At 41.2% G+C, this 16454-nt stretch overlaps 1 protein-coding gene across 1 annotated transcript in view; it reads right to left on the reverse strand.

Annotated features, from left to right (window-relative positions):
* cxadr (CXADR Ig-like cell adhesion molecule) overlaps positions 1-16317 on the reverse strand; it is a 39096-nt gene extending 22779 nt beyond the window's left edge. Inside the window, exon 1 of the mRNA XM_061085428.1 lies at positions 16150-16317. Within this exon, the coding sequence (XP_060941411.1) occupies positions 16150-16201 (52 nt within the window). The 5' untranslated portion in view covers positions 16202-16317. The remainder of the gene's footprint in view (positions 1-16149) is intronic.
* Between the last annotated feature and the right edge of the window lie 137 nt (positions 16318-16454).

Consider the following 16454-nt stretch of genomic DNA (forward strand, 5'->3'; position numbering starts at 1 on the left):
TTGTGTGTCTGTAACACTTGGTTTGTTATTGGTCTGATGTTTGCCTCAGTGGCAGTGGAAGCATTGCTTTAGTCTAGTTTTAGGTAAATTCAAACAAATACATATGATCAAAGAAAACTGAAAGTGAGTGTTTGTGGAACGGAAAATTAAGGTGAAAAACACAAGGTATATATTTGCACGTTTCTCATTAACATCAGTTAAGTGCTCCTAAAATAAACATTCACACCCAATATGATAATTAGGAGAGAAAAAATGATTATCAACCAAGTAGAAAGAAAGCACTTTTCTCATGAGCAAAAACTGACAGAGCTTGTGAAGACTGCACATTTTCTTGAATGTGCAATGATGGTGCGATTCATTATAGTAAAAATGCAGTCGGAGGGCTTTGGAATGAGCAAATTAAAAAGCACAGACACTCTCCCCATTATAAACAGGCATGCAAAACCCCTGTGACCACGCTGAGGAACATCAATTATTTCAGGCACAGCAGAGGATAACTTTATAACTTGGTTGCTGCTAAAAAAGGAGGCTCTGGATGCTCGCCCCAGTGCCCCTGCTGAAACTATTCAATTTGAAGCAATGTGGGTGCCCTGAGAGTGAGCTTGGCGTGGTTTATTTAGTGTTGGGGAGGGATGGCAACTGTTGAACCATACTGATTGTGCTGTAACACAGCATGAAAGCTCCACTTGCCACACAGCGCAGCCATCAATTCCCAGTGCAGATGACCTAAAGGCTGTTTTGACATAATTGAACATTAAATGATGACGGGGTGACGAATGACAGGCACTTTACTCGGCGGCCTGAGCATTTGACAGCCTAGACGAGCCTGTGGGGGATGTAGTTACTGCCATAGCTGTGAATGTCTACAGAAAACCATTCGCTGCACGAACCGTAGACATAAACAGTTACAGTGTCAATAACTCTGATGTAATTACTTAATTATGAAAGCCTGGTCTTACCAGTAATCTTGGTATTTTATATAAAACAATCATTGCCTCCCTGCTGCTACAATATGCTTAAATAATTATTAATCATGTTTTCTATCAACTCAAATTGGATTTTTAATTCCATCATCAGTTAAAAACTAGTAAAAAGTCATGTCTCAAGGGGATAAACAACAGAAAGGACAGGGGGGAGAGAAGAGAAGGAGATACGAAGGACAAAATCATACTGGCTTAATCGTTTATCAAAAGTTTGAGTCCTCATCACAAAAACTCTCAAATCATGGCCAAGGGGTTTTGTACTTCTTATTTGCATTATGCATTACCATTTTACAAGGTTGTAGTTAAGAATCAACCGGCTGTTTGTCTAACCTCTCTGCTACCATGAACGGTTTGAAAGCGAGACAGAAACTACTAAAAATAACCCTGGCCAACCGTCCGGCATCCCTTTCTCCCTCTGTCCCCTCGTCCATGTGAGAAGAGGCAAATTTATCTAGAGCACACTGAGGAGTCAGATAAGAATGCCTAGTGTCTCAGAGACCTGTGGAAACACACACACACACAGACGCACACACTCACACAATATACATATAAAAGGCTTGTGCCCTTGAGGATTCATTGAAGCCCAGGGACAGTGAGCTGGAAACAACAATAAGGGAACTGGTTGTGCTGTAAAGCTGATAGGAAGGGTGCCAGGCCAGGGAGCAGCGGACAGATAACGCTGATAAACACTCTCATGGGAAACAACATCAAATATGCTAATACAGTCATGTGATAAAGGAGTATGAAGGGGCTGAAATTGAGATGTGTCCGAGATTCATGGGTGTCTCTTGTTCAAAAAGACGCCTGTCTTTGGGAGCGGGTGTAATTCAGAGGACTGTTTACTTCCGTGAGAGACGGCAGTAATTACAAAACCATGTCCTTCTCACTTTGGAGGAGAAACAAAAAATCCAGTAATCCCTGCAAGCAATTCCTGAACACGTGAAAGCAATTTGCAGGATTTGAGAAACAGGGCAACGTAGGAATATGCTTCACAAACACACACACGTATTGTTTGTGTGTCTTTGTTGTCCCTTAATTCTCATTGTAGGAGTTGGTGTGGTGGTGGCGAAGGGAGATGTTTTAAATCAATCATCAGCCACAGTTAAAGGAGATAGTGTGACACAGCAGTTAAGTATTTGTTGGCAAAACATTATCCCGGGTACATTTGCTATCAGCACATTGTGTGCACATTGGATCGAAATATGACTCAGTTTTTCACTTTTGAACTTGCAATTTAAACTTGTTAGTCAAACTGACCAAGCAGAATGTTTTGCTTGACGCTGCCCACAAAAAGTGTTGATATGCATTATCTGCATAGGCAACTGGGATGGCCTTGTTGACAGGCATCTGGGACAGAGATTGGTTGGGAAATGAAAGTACTGTGGCTGTCTAATTTTCTTTTACATCTATTTAGCTTCCAGTTACGGCATGATCCAGAGAACACACGCAAAAACATAGTAGGGCTGTTGGAAGAAATACTGTTCATTAAAAGGTAGGTATTTGTGTTCTACGCTTCCAGCAGGTTACTATGAACCAAACAAATTGAAGCCAGATGTCTCAGTGGGGTGCAGTCATGGGGCGACACAGGGGTTTTTGTGCACTGAGGGGGAGGCAGCCGTGCGGCAGCCTATCCTATTCCCCATCCCCCCAAACAAATAAAGTGTCTGATACAGACCAGGCCCCTGCCGGCTCCCCAGCCCAGCCTTTGTCCGGGCCCCAGGGCACAATGCCAACACTGATCAGGAGGCATCATCGCTGATCAAACACTGAGACACAAGTGCAGCAGAGTGCAGCTACTTCATTCAGACTGTTGATGGACTCTCACAGACTGGTTTTCATTTGGGTTTTACAGAACATACATTCTCACATGCATGTTTGTGATAGAGAAGTATAGTATACAGGAGAAAATAACGGTTTCTTACAACTGGGCTTAATCATGTCGGAGGGTGAACAAACAATAAATCAGCTTAAAGTGTATACCCCTTGAAACACAGGGCTAAATTAGGGATTAGAGGTCCTTTCTGGAGCTCTGAACATAGAAGGAATTGTATACAAATTCACGAAGGGAGACAATTTTACATTTCCAAAGCTCAGAAATCTTATCTGCTCAGTCTGAGGTGGGACTGGATGTTTCACGTTAGCACATTATCTGAAATAACTGGGAGCCGTGAGAATGAACAATTCAATTTAGGCAGATTTGCTTCTCTCAGCAAAAAGAAACTACTTCCTCATACCATCTGAAACAAATCACTGACACTTACAACTCAGGCAAGTTGTGCTCAGTCAACTGCTAAATATATACTTTAAAAAGTGCTGAGGTAAATCTGATCACATATACAAAAAATGTATGTATTAAGTAAACACCTATGAAGAGGTAAAGACTCATATGGCTTTCAGCCAAACCACTAAAAGGATTAAGGTGTGAGGCCAGACTGCAGACACAGGCATGTATAAAATATCAGGAATTCAAACACAGATGCCTCCCAATGAATTCCTGAGTTCCTCCCTTCTTTTTTCAGACAGAATGTTATAAACCTTAAAGCCTGACCACTGTTGAAATAACTAGCAGTCTGTTTGCTGGTAAAAACTAGGCAAAGAGGAGATTTAGTTACCTCTGATACAGATGATTTTCTCAGGCTTTGTGTGGGTTGCAGAGGACCAACTCCTGCAGATTAAGGTATTACCTCTGCCTATGTTAGGTTAACACAGTATTTTCCAAGTAGTACAGAGGGGTGTAATGCTGTTGGCTGGACTGGGAGGCAGTCAATTAGTCTGCCTTGCTAATGCTGTTTTCTCTAGATTCTCATCTAAAATTAGCTCCCCTGCCTAGAGGATAATGCATGATGGTGGTCTTCTTGACATCGCAAGAGAATACATAGACCTATATGTGTTGAGTGATCTGTGAAAGGCCACAGGACTAACACAGTTCATTTCACTGAAAACATTGGTGCTGAAAGCTGCCTGAGGCAGAAATGGGCATTGACAAGTACTCTGTAATAACTGCAAATACGTCAATTTCTTTTCAAATGCATTTATAACATCCCTTCTAGCTAAACCCTCTCATCCCGTCCAAAGGACTCTCCAACAGCCAGAATGCAGTCTTTGTGAAAGTGTAACAACACAGACAGTCTCTTCCTGTCCTCTGTGTGGGGGAGTCACTACAGCAGGACATCAAGATAACGATGCTGTTAAAAGATAAGATGGATAATCCTTTTTCTTCCCCTCTTTTTTCTCTGTACAGGCAGTGAAACAGGTCTTATGTTTCAAGGCTGGAGTCTCTTCTTCACTCAGAGGTTCTTTGAGGCAGGTGTAGTAAAAGCACCTGAGTGCTGAGCCCTGTAGGAAGCTGCAGGCAAAGACTGTCAGTTGTTGTTACAGCTTAACCGAGACCGCTGGGTTTGTTCATGCCTCTAGCTCACATTCGCAGCCTCGACATGAGGAGAGAGCTCAAAACGACCACTCTAGTCAACATACACCGTTAAGTGACAGGACACGTTTGGGAATGTTAAAAATAACTCCACTGCACTAGTTTAGCTATCCTGCAGTGCTACAATTTTGCTCCTGACATATTATGATAGTATTTTTCTTCATGTTGTGTTCTTAAACTGTGCATGAGATGAAGCTTGTCATACTCACAAAGAGGAGCATAGCGTCTGGACAGTGGAGATAAATGCACCATTAAACGGGAAGATTTGAAGGGATTCCAGCTTCTCGCAAATGTGCACCGCAGCGAGTGAGCGGTTTTAACCCTGATAGTCTCAAAGGCTAATTAGATCCATCTCCACAACATAAATAAAAATAGTCTTCAAGACCTGATTACTGCAAACTCCTCAAGAAGAATTAAACACAGTGCACATCAACTTACAAGTTATCCCCACATTAATTTGAACTCCAAAGCGTGAAATTGCCACAGACTCAAAGAGCAGCTACTGTACTACTTTGTAACACAGCAGAGTAAAGCCGTTAGTGGAGATGCAATAAGGAGCCCATCCACTCAAGTTAAAAGCAGTTGCACACGCAACATCTTTCATCATTTATTTCAGTTTCTAATGACAGCTTCAAGAAACAAGTAAGCATGAAGCTTCTTTTCAACTGAGGTTGTACTACGTTTGTAATAGCCTGTAATATTTTCCACTTGCTAAAGTTGAATCAGAACACATTCCAGATGTGCTTACATTTTTCTGTTATGCTAACGGTGACATTTGTGGTTGATCTGGTGTATGTTCTTATACTACAGTCAACACTTGAGCTCCATTCTCACAAATGTTTCAGATATAAAACACATCACTTCTACATTTATGCCTGGAATGCACATTACTCCAAAGTTTGAGAGCCCTAAAACTGAGACTTCTGCAAGTGATCGAGCAGACACCTAGTCAGGCTTCCTGATTGGGCCTGATCAGTCATAACATATTCTTACCTGATCTGTCACTCTCCTATCACAAACCCATTTCTGAAGAAAACAAATGGTATCAGCCCTGACTACCAGCGATGACTGCAACAAAATAAAAGGTTATAAGCGTTGCTAACACTATTTTTAGACATGAACTCCAGAGGACGACTTCATAATTGCGTCTGGACTTTCTCTGGATGTTGCCTTTAACACATGAACAATGCAGCAGGAGTTTCTCCATCCAAATGCATTTACCACAACAAAGAACTCATTTTGCATCTGTTGTGTGTTAGAATCGTCATCACCACCCCCACTCGCTCGCAGTGAATCCTCCAGAGGATCTGCTTTGTACTCACACAAGCTTATTTGGACATCCTCCAGAGTTTTTACCAACAGGCTGGCAGGAAATACTCCAGAGAAAGTCTGGAGCTGCTCACTTTGACAAATCGGGCTTGTGTTGAAGTAGCTGCAATGAGCAGATACTATGTCAGAAAACGACACAAGAGCAGCTGCTGTTCCCATTACCAGGTCAAACTCACTTAACAAACACTTAAACAAAGAAATCACTTAATAATTGGACTCTGCCATCTGATGGTATGCTGCTCTAGAAGAAAAGTTGTTCATCTTGGAGGGTAAGTGTGTGAAGCCTGTCGCCTACATCTCTTCATCTAACAGTTCACAGGGCTGCTCCTGATTTGTCCCATTATTCCACCACTGATGGGGAAAAAAGTGCAGAAAAATAATCAATATTAACCTTACTGACATCAGCAATGCACTTCCTATGGATGTAAATATAGTACTTTGCAGGTTAAATGCGTTTCTTGTGAAACACCAGCAGAAGTATGTTCTGTTTGCATTGGCAGTAAATTGGCACACACAGCACACAATGGGAGAGAGTCAGCTATAAACAGTAAGGCTGATAACAATGAAATGCATTGGATTACCTGCTGCATCAGTCTGAATACTACTCAAGCCTTACCAATAAAAACTATAATTATAATAATTTTGATTATTGAATGGCAAATTCACATAACATCCTGACCATAAATTATATTAAATTATAATTGTAAAATTTTCCTCACAAATGGAAAAGAAATTATATCAGGATGAACAAAAAAAGTAAAATTCAAAATGTTTTGTCACAACAAGCCTTAACTCATTAAATAAATATTCCTCTAATTATCAGGAGTACGACTTCACCATCTACACGTGAAGCATCGACTTTAGTCCATCCTGACAATATCTTGTTAAAACATATGTGGCAAAAATAATAAATCATTGCAACATATTAACAATCCAACACCAAAAGAAGATTCTGCTAGGTCGTCTGGTTGTTGAGTGTAGGGTGAATGTAGCAAAGTGCTTCTGCCTGCCTTTCCAGCCTGGATCAGGCTGACAGTACATAATCTCGGTGAAAGTGAATAGGCAACTGCACAACGCTGACTGTTCACTCTATCACCTGGTCATGAAAATATGAAGCAACAACTACAAAGTCTTGAATCAGACAACCTGAGAGTAAATGTGTTGTGATGAGGTTTATGGTTTGTCAAACTAATATATTTCACACATATTTTACGGCAGATGGATTATCACAGACATGTGATGTCCACAAGTCACATCTTTTTAACAAAGTCTTTAAAGCTCTCGGGGTGTTACAGCTCTGTTTATGGCCCCTTAATAAGAGTTGGAGTTAAGAGACTTTTTAGGAGATAAAATGCCAGGTGACATTGCAGGCAGCCACAGGCTCTTTTTATGTGTCCATGGGTCATTAATCTACTAACTCTAGCCACTGAGTTGTGTTACAGCACTTACTGTCTGATAAATCATCTCCATGCTCATATCAGATAGATATCCTGGATTAAATGTCGAGCTGATGTTCCTCCACGTTGTGAGCAGAGCTGCCGGTATGACTGAGATGGAATGATGGGGGGGGGGTACCTTGCTCCTCCCAATTATCAGCCACCAGAGAAAGTCAGCCAGCCAGCCAGCCAGCCAGCCACACTGCTGTATGTGTGGATATGAATTATACATGTGCTCCATTAAGACACTTAACAGCTGGTTCTTTTGGAACTTACCAGCAACAACTGCAGCCTGGTGGCCCCTGTGCGCTGCTTATTAAAACAGCAGCACTAGTGATTAAGGTTGTGCAGTAATGTGCGCTCTGACCATCATAAACCAGCCAGTCACTGAGCTATTTTCAGTTCAATCTCATCTCTCTGGAGGGCGACTGGGCCAGCTGCCGATTCCCTCACATGGTGGCGAGATGCACTACAGTAATTAAATGTGTGTTGTGGCTTGCTGACCTTGCCGTGGTTCAGGCGATGAGCCTTTTCTATGCCCAACTGTGACAGATGTGCTGATCATCAAACATATACATCCAGCACTGGAGCCGCGTTTTTTCTGTTGCATTTGTGTTCTGGGGGCTCTGGGGCTTTTGGTTTTGCCTCAATTTTTATTTGCAGTGTGTTAGCTGTTTATGCCTACCGAATGTTTTTTTTCATTTGTAGCACTTTCCAATTGTTGCATTTTTTGTATATTTTATACACTTCTTAATTAGCTTTTCATGTTTCTCCTAATGGAAATGCCATTCCAGTGCGCTTGATGGCCGTCGTATATTTACACTGCTCTCTTGGAATACACTGACTTTCGGTGTGTCTGGCTGACTAGTTTGAAAATTAGAACAATGTAGGTAGAATATCACAGATCATTTAGGTATAATAATAATATTCACATACAAAGGTTCATTTTTACAATTTTGCATATTCAAGAAACTAAGAATGGAGTAGTGTGTTTTTGTATTCTCTCTCACTGCGATCAGGGCGGTCTATCATTATTTTTTCACAGTACCTTATCCAAATGAGAAGAAAGAAAACATCACTTTGACAGTTCTCTATCATGTCTTGTTGGCAATTAATGGGCATGCTTGATTCTGTGTCCTCTCCCCTACCTGTAAAATGAGAGCTATCTGAATACCTAAAGCCTGTTTCTTAATTAGCCATGGATCTTAGAAGTAGAAAACGTTTCAAGTGTCTGAGACAAACTGAGCCGGTCAGTGGATCACAGCAGCGGGAGGAGGATGGACTGATATTGACTAATGTCTCTTCCTCAGTCTTTCTAAACTTCATTCTGTATTTTGACGTCAAGAGTAGTGCTTCTTTGACTGATATTTTAGATTTGTCACCAGGACATACTGTGTAAAAAGTACCTTTGCTGATCAAACTTTTCTACTCTGGAAACATTATTTAGTTATATTTTATAAATAATTAAATTATAATTCCTGAACTGGAATCAAATCATAAGTTGCTTCACAAATGAATAAATAAATAAAATGTTCTATTATTATTATTTGGAACTCCACAAACCACCACCCCCAGACAACATCCACACCCAGTGAAAACCATGACTGCAATGACCTGATTCCCTGTGGGGAAAGGTTTCATCTAATCTCATGTAATGCCTTTTTCATGAAAATAAGTGTTTACTTGCATTAATTTTTCAAAAGAGATTAGAGCCACTTTGTAAATATGCTACAGCCGCCATGTGCAGAAGTCACTTTCTTTCACATCTTACCGCACCTAAAAACACACGACAAAGTATTTTATGATTCAACTCTGTAATTCATCCACAGAATTCTGAGATTGACTACAACCCCACTGTATACAACCCCATTTGATATACAGTGGGGTCTACATATAGTATAGTCTACATTTAATATTTGTACAGAGTCACAGACTCCAACCTGTGTGTAGGTCCACTGCAGACTCTTCAATTTAGCTTGATGACGCAAGAAATGTTACAAAAAACAGGATTTTATGGTTCTAATTCTATATTGCATGGTATTAACACTCATGAAACAAAATTCTGCCTGCATCTTGAAATGTTGCTGCCCAACAGCATTCATATAATCCTTAAAACTACAATACAAGCAATCCCACTCTCATAAAACCAATTCTGAGTTGGATTTTGTGCACGGCAACGGGCATTTCTTTTTACAAAAAAATCCCTTTTCTTATAGGGACAAGCATTATTAACAGAAACTTTGACATGATGATTAAACATTAAACTAAGACAGAAAGAGACTGTCTTCGATATCAGTTAGTCGGGGAGAAAATTCGAGTCAGACTGAATCAAGAGAGGAGCTTTTTTACAGACATTTGTTTGCCTTTCCCACCGTACCCACACTCGACAATGTGTAATGTTTTTCAATGAGATAGGTGCTTAAAATGGCTCGTTCAACAACTGCTTTACCCCCTCCTTCTTCCAAACATTCACCCCACCTTCTGCTTATGTCGCTCATTTTCTAAGCCATAATATTTTTCAAGATTAGACACACAATTAACTCTAATGTTCTTAGCGGAGAGAGTGGGGGCTTACTGCTGGGGGACAAAATATAATCATCTTCCCACAACTCAGCTCTGTGTAAGACAACGCCTGGACATAAGCTGATAATAATGTGACATGCACAATACAATATAAAGTGGTTATCACCAAAATGATGCATCCGCTGGTGGTCGGACCGCTCAACAAAGGATTAATTATCAGAGTAAATTGACAGGTGTGTTTTACACAATATAGCAATTCTTGTCCTCATATATATTTATATATAGGCTCCTACTAAGCTACATTCTTCAACGATGCACAATCTATGATCTTCCAGTGGTTAAAGCATGTGTAGAGCGGAGCTGACACCTAGCTAGCAAGTACACAGAAACAGACTGCACAGAGGCACCTGCAGGTGCAGCACCCTGGGGACCTGCCTGCCACAATAGGTATCATCACAGTGAGAGGGCCAGCTCTGATGCCGTGAGAATATTATGAAAATAACCAGAATACATAAAGTGCAGGGAAAATGAACAAGTGAAGCCAGGTTCAAAGAAGTGGAAGAACCACCAGACGTAGAAGCGTACTTTAAAGACCTGAATGCTAACTGTGTAATATTTTGTAATTCCATTCCACAATCAAAACATATAGTATTCTCATGTATAAAGTATATGTCTCAGAATCGAGATGTTGTAGCAAAATAAATGAATAGATTTGCTTCTTTGTTTTGTGCCACTACGACTAAATTTACGAGTAAATAAATGCCCCAATACTAAAACTGTGACAAAGGGAATACCAAATCAAAAATGCATGCAGATTTTATCATTGAGTCTGAGCCTTCATTAAAACCATGACATGCTTATAATATGGCACAGACTTCATTTTAAATATTTAATGATTTCCAGTCACAGTTTTCCAAAAATATTCATAAAGCAGGTTGTAACAAAATCCTTCACATCTCCTTACCTGGTGTGTGCATATTCTCTGCTTCTCTGCTTTTTATCGTCAGAAAAATGGAATTCTGCCGATCATTTGAGATTTGTGAAAATCCTTATCCTCATTATCATCACAATGAACAGCTTATTTCATAGAGCACATAATTCCTCATTAGGAGCAGAGGTCGTTATGGGTGCTGCAAAGCTGGGCATCAAGTCGCTAAATGATAAATGCACTTTGGGCTGTTTATTGTCCTGCCACTGAGATACAGTTATTATGACCGATTGGACTCAAGAGAGCGGGGGGAAAAAGAAATCAGTGAGTGCAGTGACCTTGTTTTAAATAATAGGTTACACAGGTAGCAGAGGGAAAACCTCTCCTGCATTACAATCCCTGATGTTTTTTGTATTTCAAGCATTTCGGAGATGCCAGCAGACGTATAGTCCATTCTGTACTGTGTCTCCAAAGGACATTGAAATATTGTATGTTTAAATAATGGATGATGAAACAATACCAAAAAAGGTCTATCGTTCCTATAGGCTCCAATATTGATAATATTATGTTTTCATAATCAATTAGAGGTAGTGTGATGTTATGACATGCAAAACAATTAGCCTGTGCTGTTGTAGGCTACAAGCCAGATGGATAATGACACAATTCTTATTGTTTCTAAATGTGAGTCCTAATGTTTAACTGCCACATATTGTATCCAAATCCCGAAAATTTGCAACACAGATTTTTAAACGAAATGCAAAAGGCAATTGACTCTTTTCCCATCGCCAGAATAGGCCTCAATTTTTTTTACTTGGTTGATCATATTCAATTTCACCAATGCCGCACTCTCCCACCTCGCTGTCTTGCCAAATTGTGTCACCTTCCCTCACTGCAGATCGAAGCTGGAGCCGATTAAAACTCAAGTCTACTGAAGATTCATCTGACCCAGGAATGAATGCAGATTGTATCCATTACCATTGCAGATAAAAGCCATTTATGCATTAGTGTGTTTTTTTTGACCAGTTGAAAAGGGACTTTTGTGACCCACATGCACAGATGAACAACAAGACGCCACACACAGCACACACACACTGTAAGGAAGTAAACAAGGAGAAGTCGGTCATAAACATGGACGTCACTGATCAGAGCGTTATTTTTCTCTTGATCTGCTTTCAAACACAGAGCGGTTACGATACGACAAGTTTTGCTTGTACAGATATGTCCCTTCCAAGTACTTGTGAGGTCTAAAACCTTCCTGTCCCTCCAGTGACTACCTCCGACGCACCTTTTCGCCGGATACCTCCCACCCGCCCCTTCGCCTGCACAAAGTTATGAGGAATGTTGATCTAGAGTGACGTAAAAGTCACATTGAATTCCGATACGGGTCACATGGCTGTTCAGACTGAGGTTGCATTTCCAAAAATCTGACCTGTATCTGATTTAGTACCACGTATAAATGTGGACAAAATCAGATTGAAAAGATCAGATTCTATGTGATTTGTGCTGTTCACACGGTCATTAAACAATCAGTTCCGGGTCACTTAGGGAGGGAAAAAAACAAAAATCTGATTCGGGCCACTTCGGCCCACTGTGTGACCAGAGAGTAACAGCACTTTACAGTGATAACAGTGGAAACTTTACCACTTTAACTTGTAGTTATTAGGTTTTTAAACTGTGGGTCATGTGAACACTTAAATAAAAACTGGCAACTGTAAACTGTCTGTGAACTAAATATGCTAGAATTAGTTCTACGAGCTGTCTCCATCTCCCTTATTAAATTTGTCTCACCAACATGTTTCGTGATCCATGTAGTCGCCATGGAAGCAGCAAAGTAGAGCTAGTCTGGTATTTCAAATAAGTGTAAAATTTACAATCAAACTGTAGCACTTTAGGCTCTTGAGCTAAACATATTGGGCAATGTTTCACATAACTAGGCTGCCTCTAGGAAGCCTGGTGCTGTCAGCAGGACAACACTGTGGCCAAAGTATTATTAGTTTATTAATAATTTAGAAGACATTCAAACTTTAGATATCTGTCAATATAATATTGACCTTACTAATGAAAGGCTCAAGCAGTTCTTCCCACAAGAATGTCTGGCAGCTGACCAGAAGGCAGTTTTATTCCCTATCTGTGAAAAGGAATGAGCTCTGAATACAGAGAAGCTGCACAGCCATTAAAAGCGCTCAGAAACAAGCGCCACTATTAATCATCTTCACTGATTCTTCAGCAGACAGCAACTTGTTCATTCAGTAATTCAGACATGAAATGGACGAGGGGAAAGCTAGGGTAATGTGGCGAGGTAAAGGCATGATCAGCGTTTCACACTCCTATAAAAAGGTGAACAGGAGTTGGCACAGGGCTTGTACAGGACCAGCATGTTAAAATATTAACGTCCAGGGCTGTGAATATTCAAGCACCGTTGTCCCCATCATGAGATTGTGGAGGACAACGCAGTGTCCCTGGAGGGTAATCTGATTCTATGTGTTCCTCCTTCATTTCCAAGGACAGGAGGCTCGAGGCAGGGCGGATACCTGCTTGGTTAGAGGTGAAGCTGCGGCCGCAACATGTTGCAGCCGACAGGAGCCAAGTAGTGACATCGGACTGCTGGGTCATGACACGTTAACGTGACCTCCTGTTCTTATTATGGACTTAAATTAAGATGTAATGTGGTGTTCAAAATAAATATTTTTTAACAAATGCAAATCTTTAATACATGTACAAATAAGAACTACTCAGTCAGATTTATTTTAGATTTAGAAGTGTCGATTTACAACTACAAACCTATTTGGTTATTTGTGAAAAACACTTTACAAGCTCATCTTTTTTACCCTTATTTGAGCCCATGCTTTACTGACTCTATGGGACCATGTTCATGACTCTGAACCTCTGTGTGGTTTTAACTATTTCGTCATGGTCCCGATCACTTTACAAGGCACACAGAGCTGTAAAAGTGAGAAGAGTAGTTCTGCCAATAACAGCTTCCCATAAAATCCCTGTTGTATCAAGATATTCAATACATCTGCAACAGCTTTTGTGTGGTAAAACAGCACCTAATACATACATGAAAGCAAGGGGGAGGGTAGCTATCTAGAACAACCCACGCACACACACGCACAAACCCTGGATATGCGTGTCTGTTTTCAAAAGGTAACCAAGCAACCGGTTCCTGCCAGGACCTTTGGTTGTAGGCTTATCAGGTAACTGCTTTCTGCGCCTGCTCACTGTTTCACCAGGTTTCTGTTTATCATAGGTTAGTGGCTTCACTCTTCAAGGGGAGGGAGGGGGGAGGGGAGATGACAGTGGCAGGGAACATGACAGTTCAGGTCCCATGCAAGGAATCAAACAGGCATAAAGCTCAGGCTGCTGAATGGAAATCAGGACGAGTTAGATGAGATAGGGAAGAGGTGAACAGACATGACACACAGTGCTAACCACAATCGCTTATGATGGACAACTAATGAAGATAGAGTGAATGAGATGCCCGTGATCAGTCAACAGCCTTTAGGACCAGTGCTTCAGACTAAATACTTGATTATTTATCTATTGTTGACATCTCACGTGACTTCATGATGACCTGGTAAAACAATCCCCTTTCAAATAATGACTGCTTGACAAACCAAATGATGAGCTGATTTAATTCAATTTCATAAAGTGAAGGCTGGAGTAATATCATCTGCAGTTTTATAGACCCTAAATCCTCAGCACTCATCATATTTCAAGGACTTTACTTCTCCCACTTGAATTGTATTACTTTTACCAATATTTCACATTGAATGCAGAGCAACGTGGACAAATGGAGCACAAGGACACGACTTGTTATGTTGCCATTTAATAGAGGTTAGCACATCACTGTGTGTTTCTAAGCAGTGCTAAAAGAATGCTACGAGTCTGGCAGATAGTGTTCCTGTCTGCTGAAGTGGAACAGCGCCCAAATGACGAGGCCGCGATGCCATTAGGATGGTAATGAGCCCAACTAGTGTACACAACAATGTGAGTCATGAGACAAAAGAGGACTAACAACACACTATCTAACCTTAGATTACACTGCGTGCCCCAACATTTACATGGAGAGATGGAGAGCCTAAACAAAGCTCTTCTTCATTACATGTGTTTTCTCAAAGTGCAGTAGACTGGAACCTCATTGGAGCTCGTTGGCTTCCCATGAAAATCTCAGAAAACATTTCAGTAACTATACGACAAATTTCACTTACTGAAGTCGAGACACAATCCTGAAGCAAAAGTTTCACAAACTATTGTTTCAAGTGGGAGGAGTGATCTTTTGGTTTCAGTCTAAATTCCAGGACATTGAACAGCCACACCCAAATAAGGTAGAAAATTTAAATCAGGCCTCTGACCTAATTAACATAAAGGTTGAGTTAAAGCTAATACACAATTAGAAGGAAGACTCTTTATAAACAATATTATTATAGTTTTGATCAATGATGTTGCTGCATTTATTTCTGATGACTACTACAACAAGGAAATGGATGAAAAAAATGTTGCAGCAGCATTTATATTTTAACAATGCTTCTGACGAATATGCCAGACAAAATAATTAGTGGTTCAACTTTCAACTGCTCAGATCAAAGTTTACACTACCATTTACACATCTGTAGTATCAACAACCAGACTCTGAGGTCACTGGGTCGACACTTGCATCACATGTTGTCATGTAGAAACGTTTGAATAAGGAAATGACACCAGCATGTAATGTTAAGTATGTGGTTAAGTCAGATGTGATAACCTGGGATTTCACACCGGGGGTGTGTGTGTGGGGGGGGTGTGTGTGTGGGGGGGGGGGGGGGGGGGGGGGGGTCAGCAGCACTGCTGGCAGATGGCAGACAAAAAAAAGCCTTTACTTTGAAGTCCTGTCGCCACAGGTTTAAATGCGGATCAGACCATTGTGTTAACCAGCAGATTCCAAACCAAGAAGACCACAGGGAGAAAAACCCGAATTTAAAACACACACACATCATCTACCTAGTATTTCTTCAACCCGAGTAGAAGATCCAGAATCACGACTGGTATGATGACAAATAAACCAGTCTCGTAATGGGGTTGAGATAAATGTGTACAAAAGCACATGCGACACTGAAAACTTTGCCTTATTTCATATACTAACCCCTTTTTCTTTATTCTTTACGTTTCTCGCTCGTTCTCGTTATACAGAAGCAACTGCTAAAAAAAACCCACATCGATAAATACCTACACTGAAACATTCGACCTGTTTTAGTTTAACTGTTACATTTGAAATTCGCTTTAGCCGGAGTGTGTCTGGTGCTAGCTCACCAAACTGACCTTGGGTCAGTTTCTCCCTGTTGGCTAATTTCAGTAAAGTGTGTTCAGCTGCGGTTAGTAACTTCTGTTCACATCCCACCGACGCTCCGGCGGCTCAAGTTAAAGTCTCTATCACGGAAGAAGAAGGTCAGTCTCGCCGGTGTGGACGCTGCTGACCACTCGCTGTCGATCCACAGACAAAAAGAATCCCGTGGAAAACGTGTCGGCGGTAGGAAGGAAACTTACCTGCGGACAGACTCAGCAGGACGAAGCCCAAGCGGGCCACACGCAGCTCCATCACGGTTCCGGCTAATCCACGACTTGCTCACTGAAACTTCGTCAAACTACTTGGAGCTCGAGTGAAACGCGGCAGCTCTGCTCGACCGAGGTATCCACACTCCTCCTCCTCCTCCTCTTCCTCCTCTTCCCGCTCCTCCTCCTCCTCTTCTCTGCAGGTGCACAGCGGAGCGCGCCCCAGGCTGTCACGTGACACCCGCCTTGCCCAAACAGCATCACTCTGACGCCCCCTGCTGGTGAGACCAGGACGCTGA

The sequence above is a fragment of the Limanda limanda genome, chromosome 14 (assembly GCF_963576545.1).
Source record: "Limanda limanda chromosome 14, fLimLim1.1, whole genome shotgun sequence".
NCBI classification, from domain to species: domain Eukaryota; kingdom Metazoa; phylum Chordata; class Actinopteri; order Pleuronectiformes; family Pleuronectidae; genus Limanda; species Limanda limanda.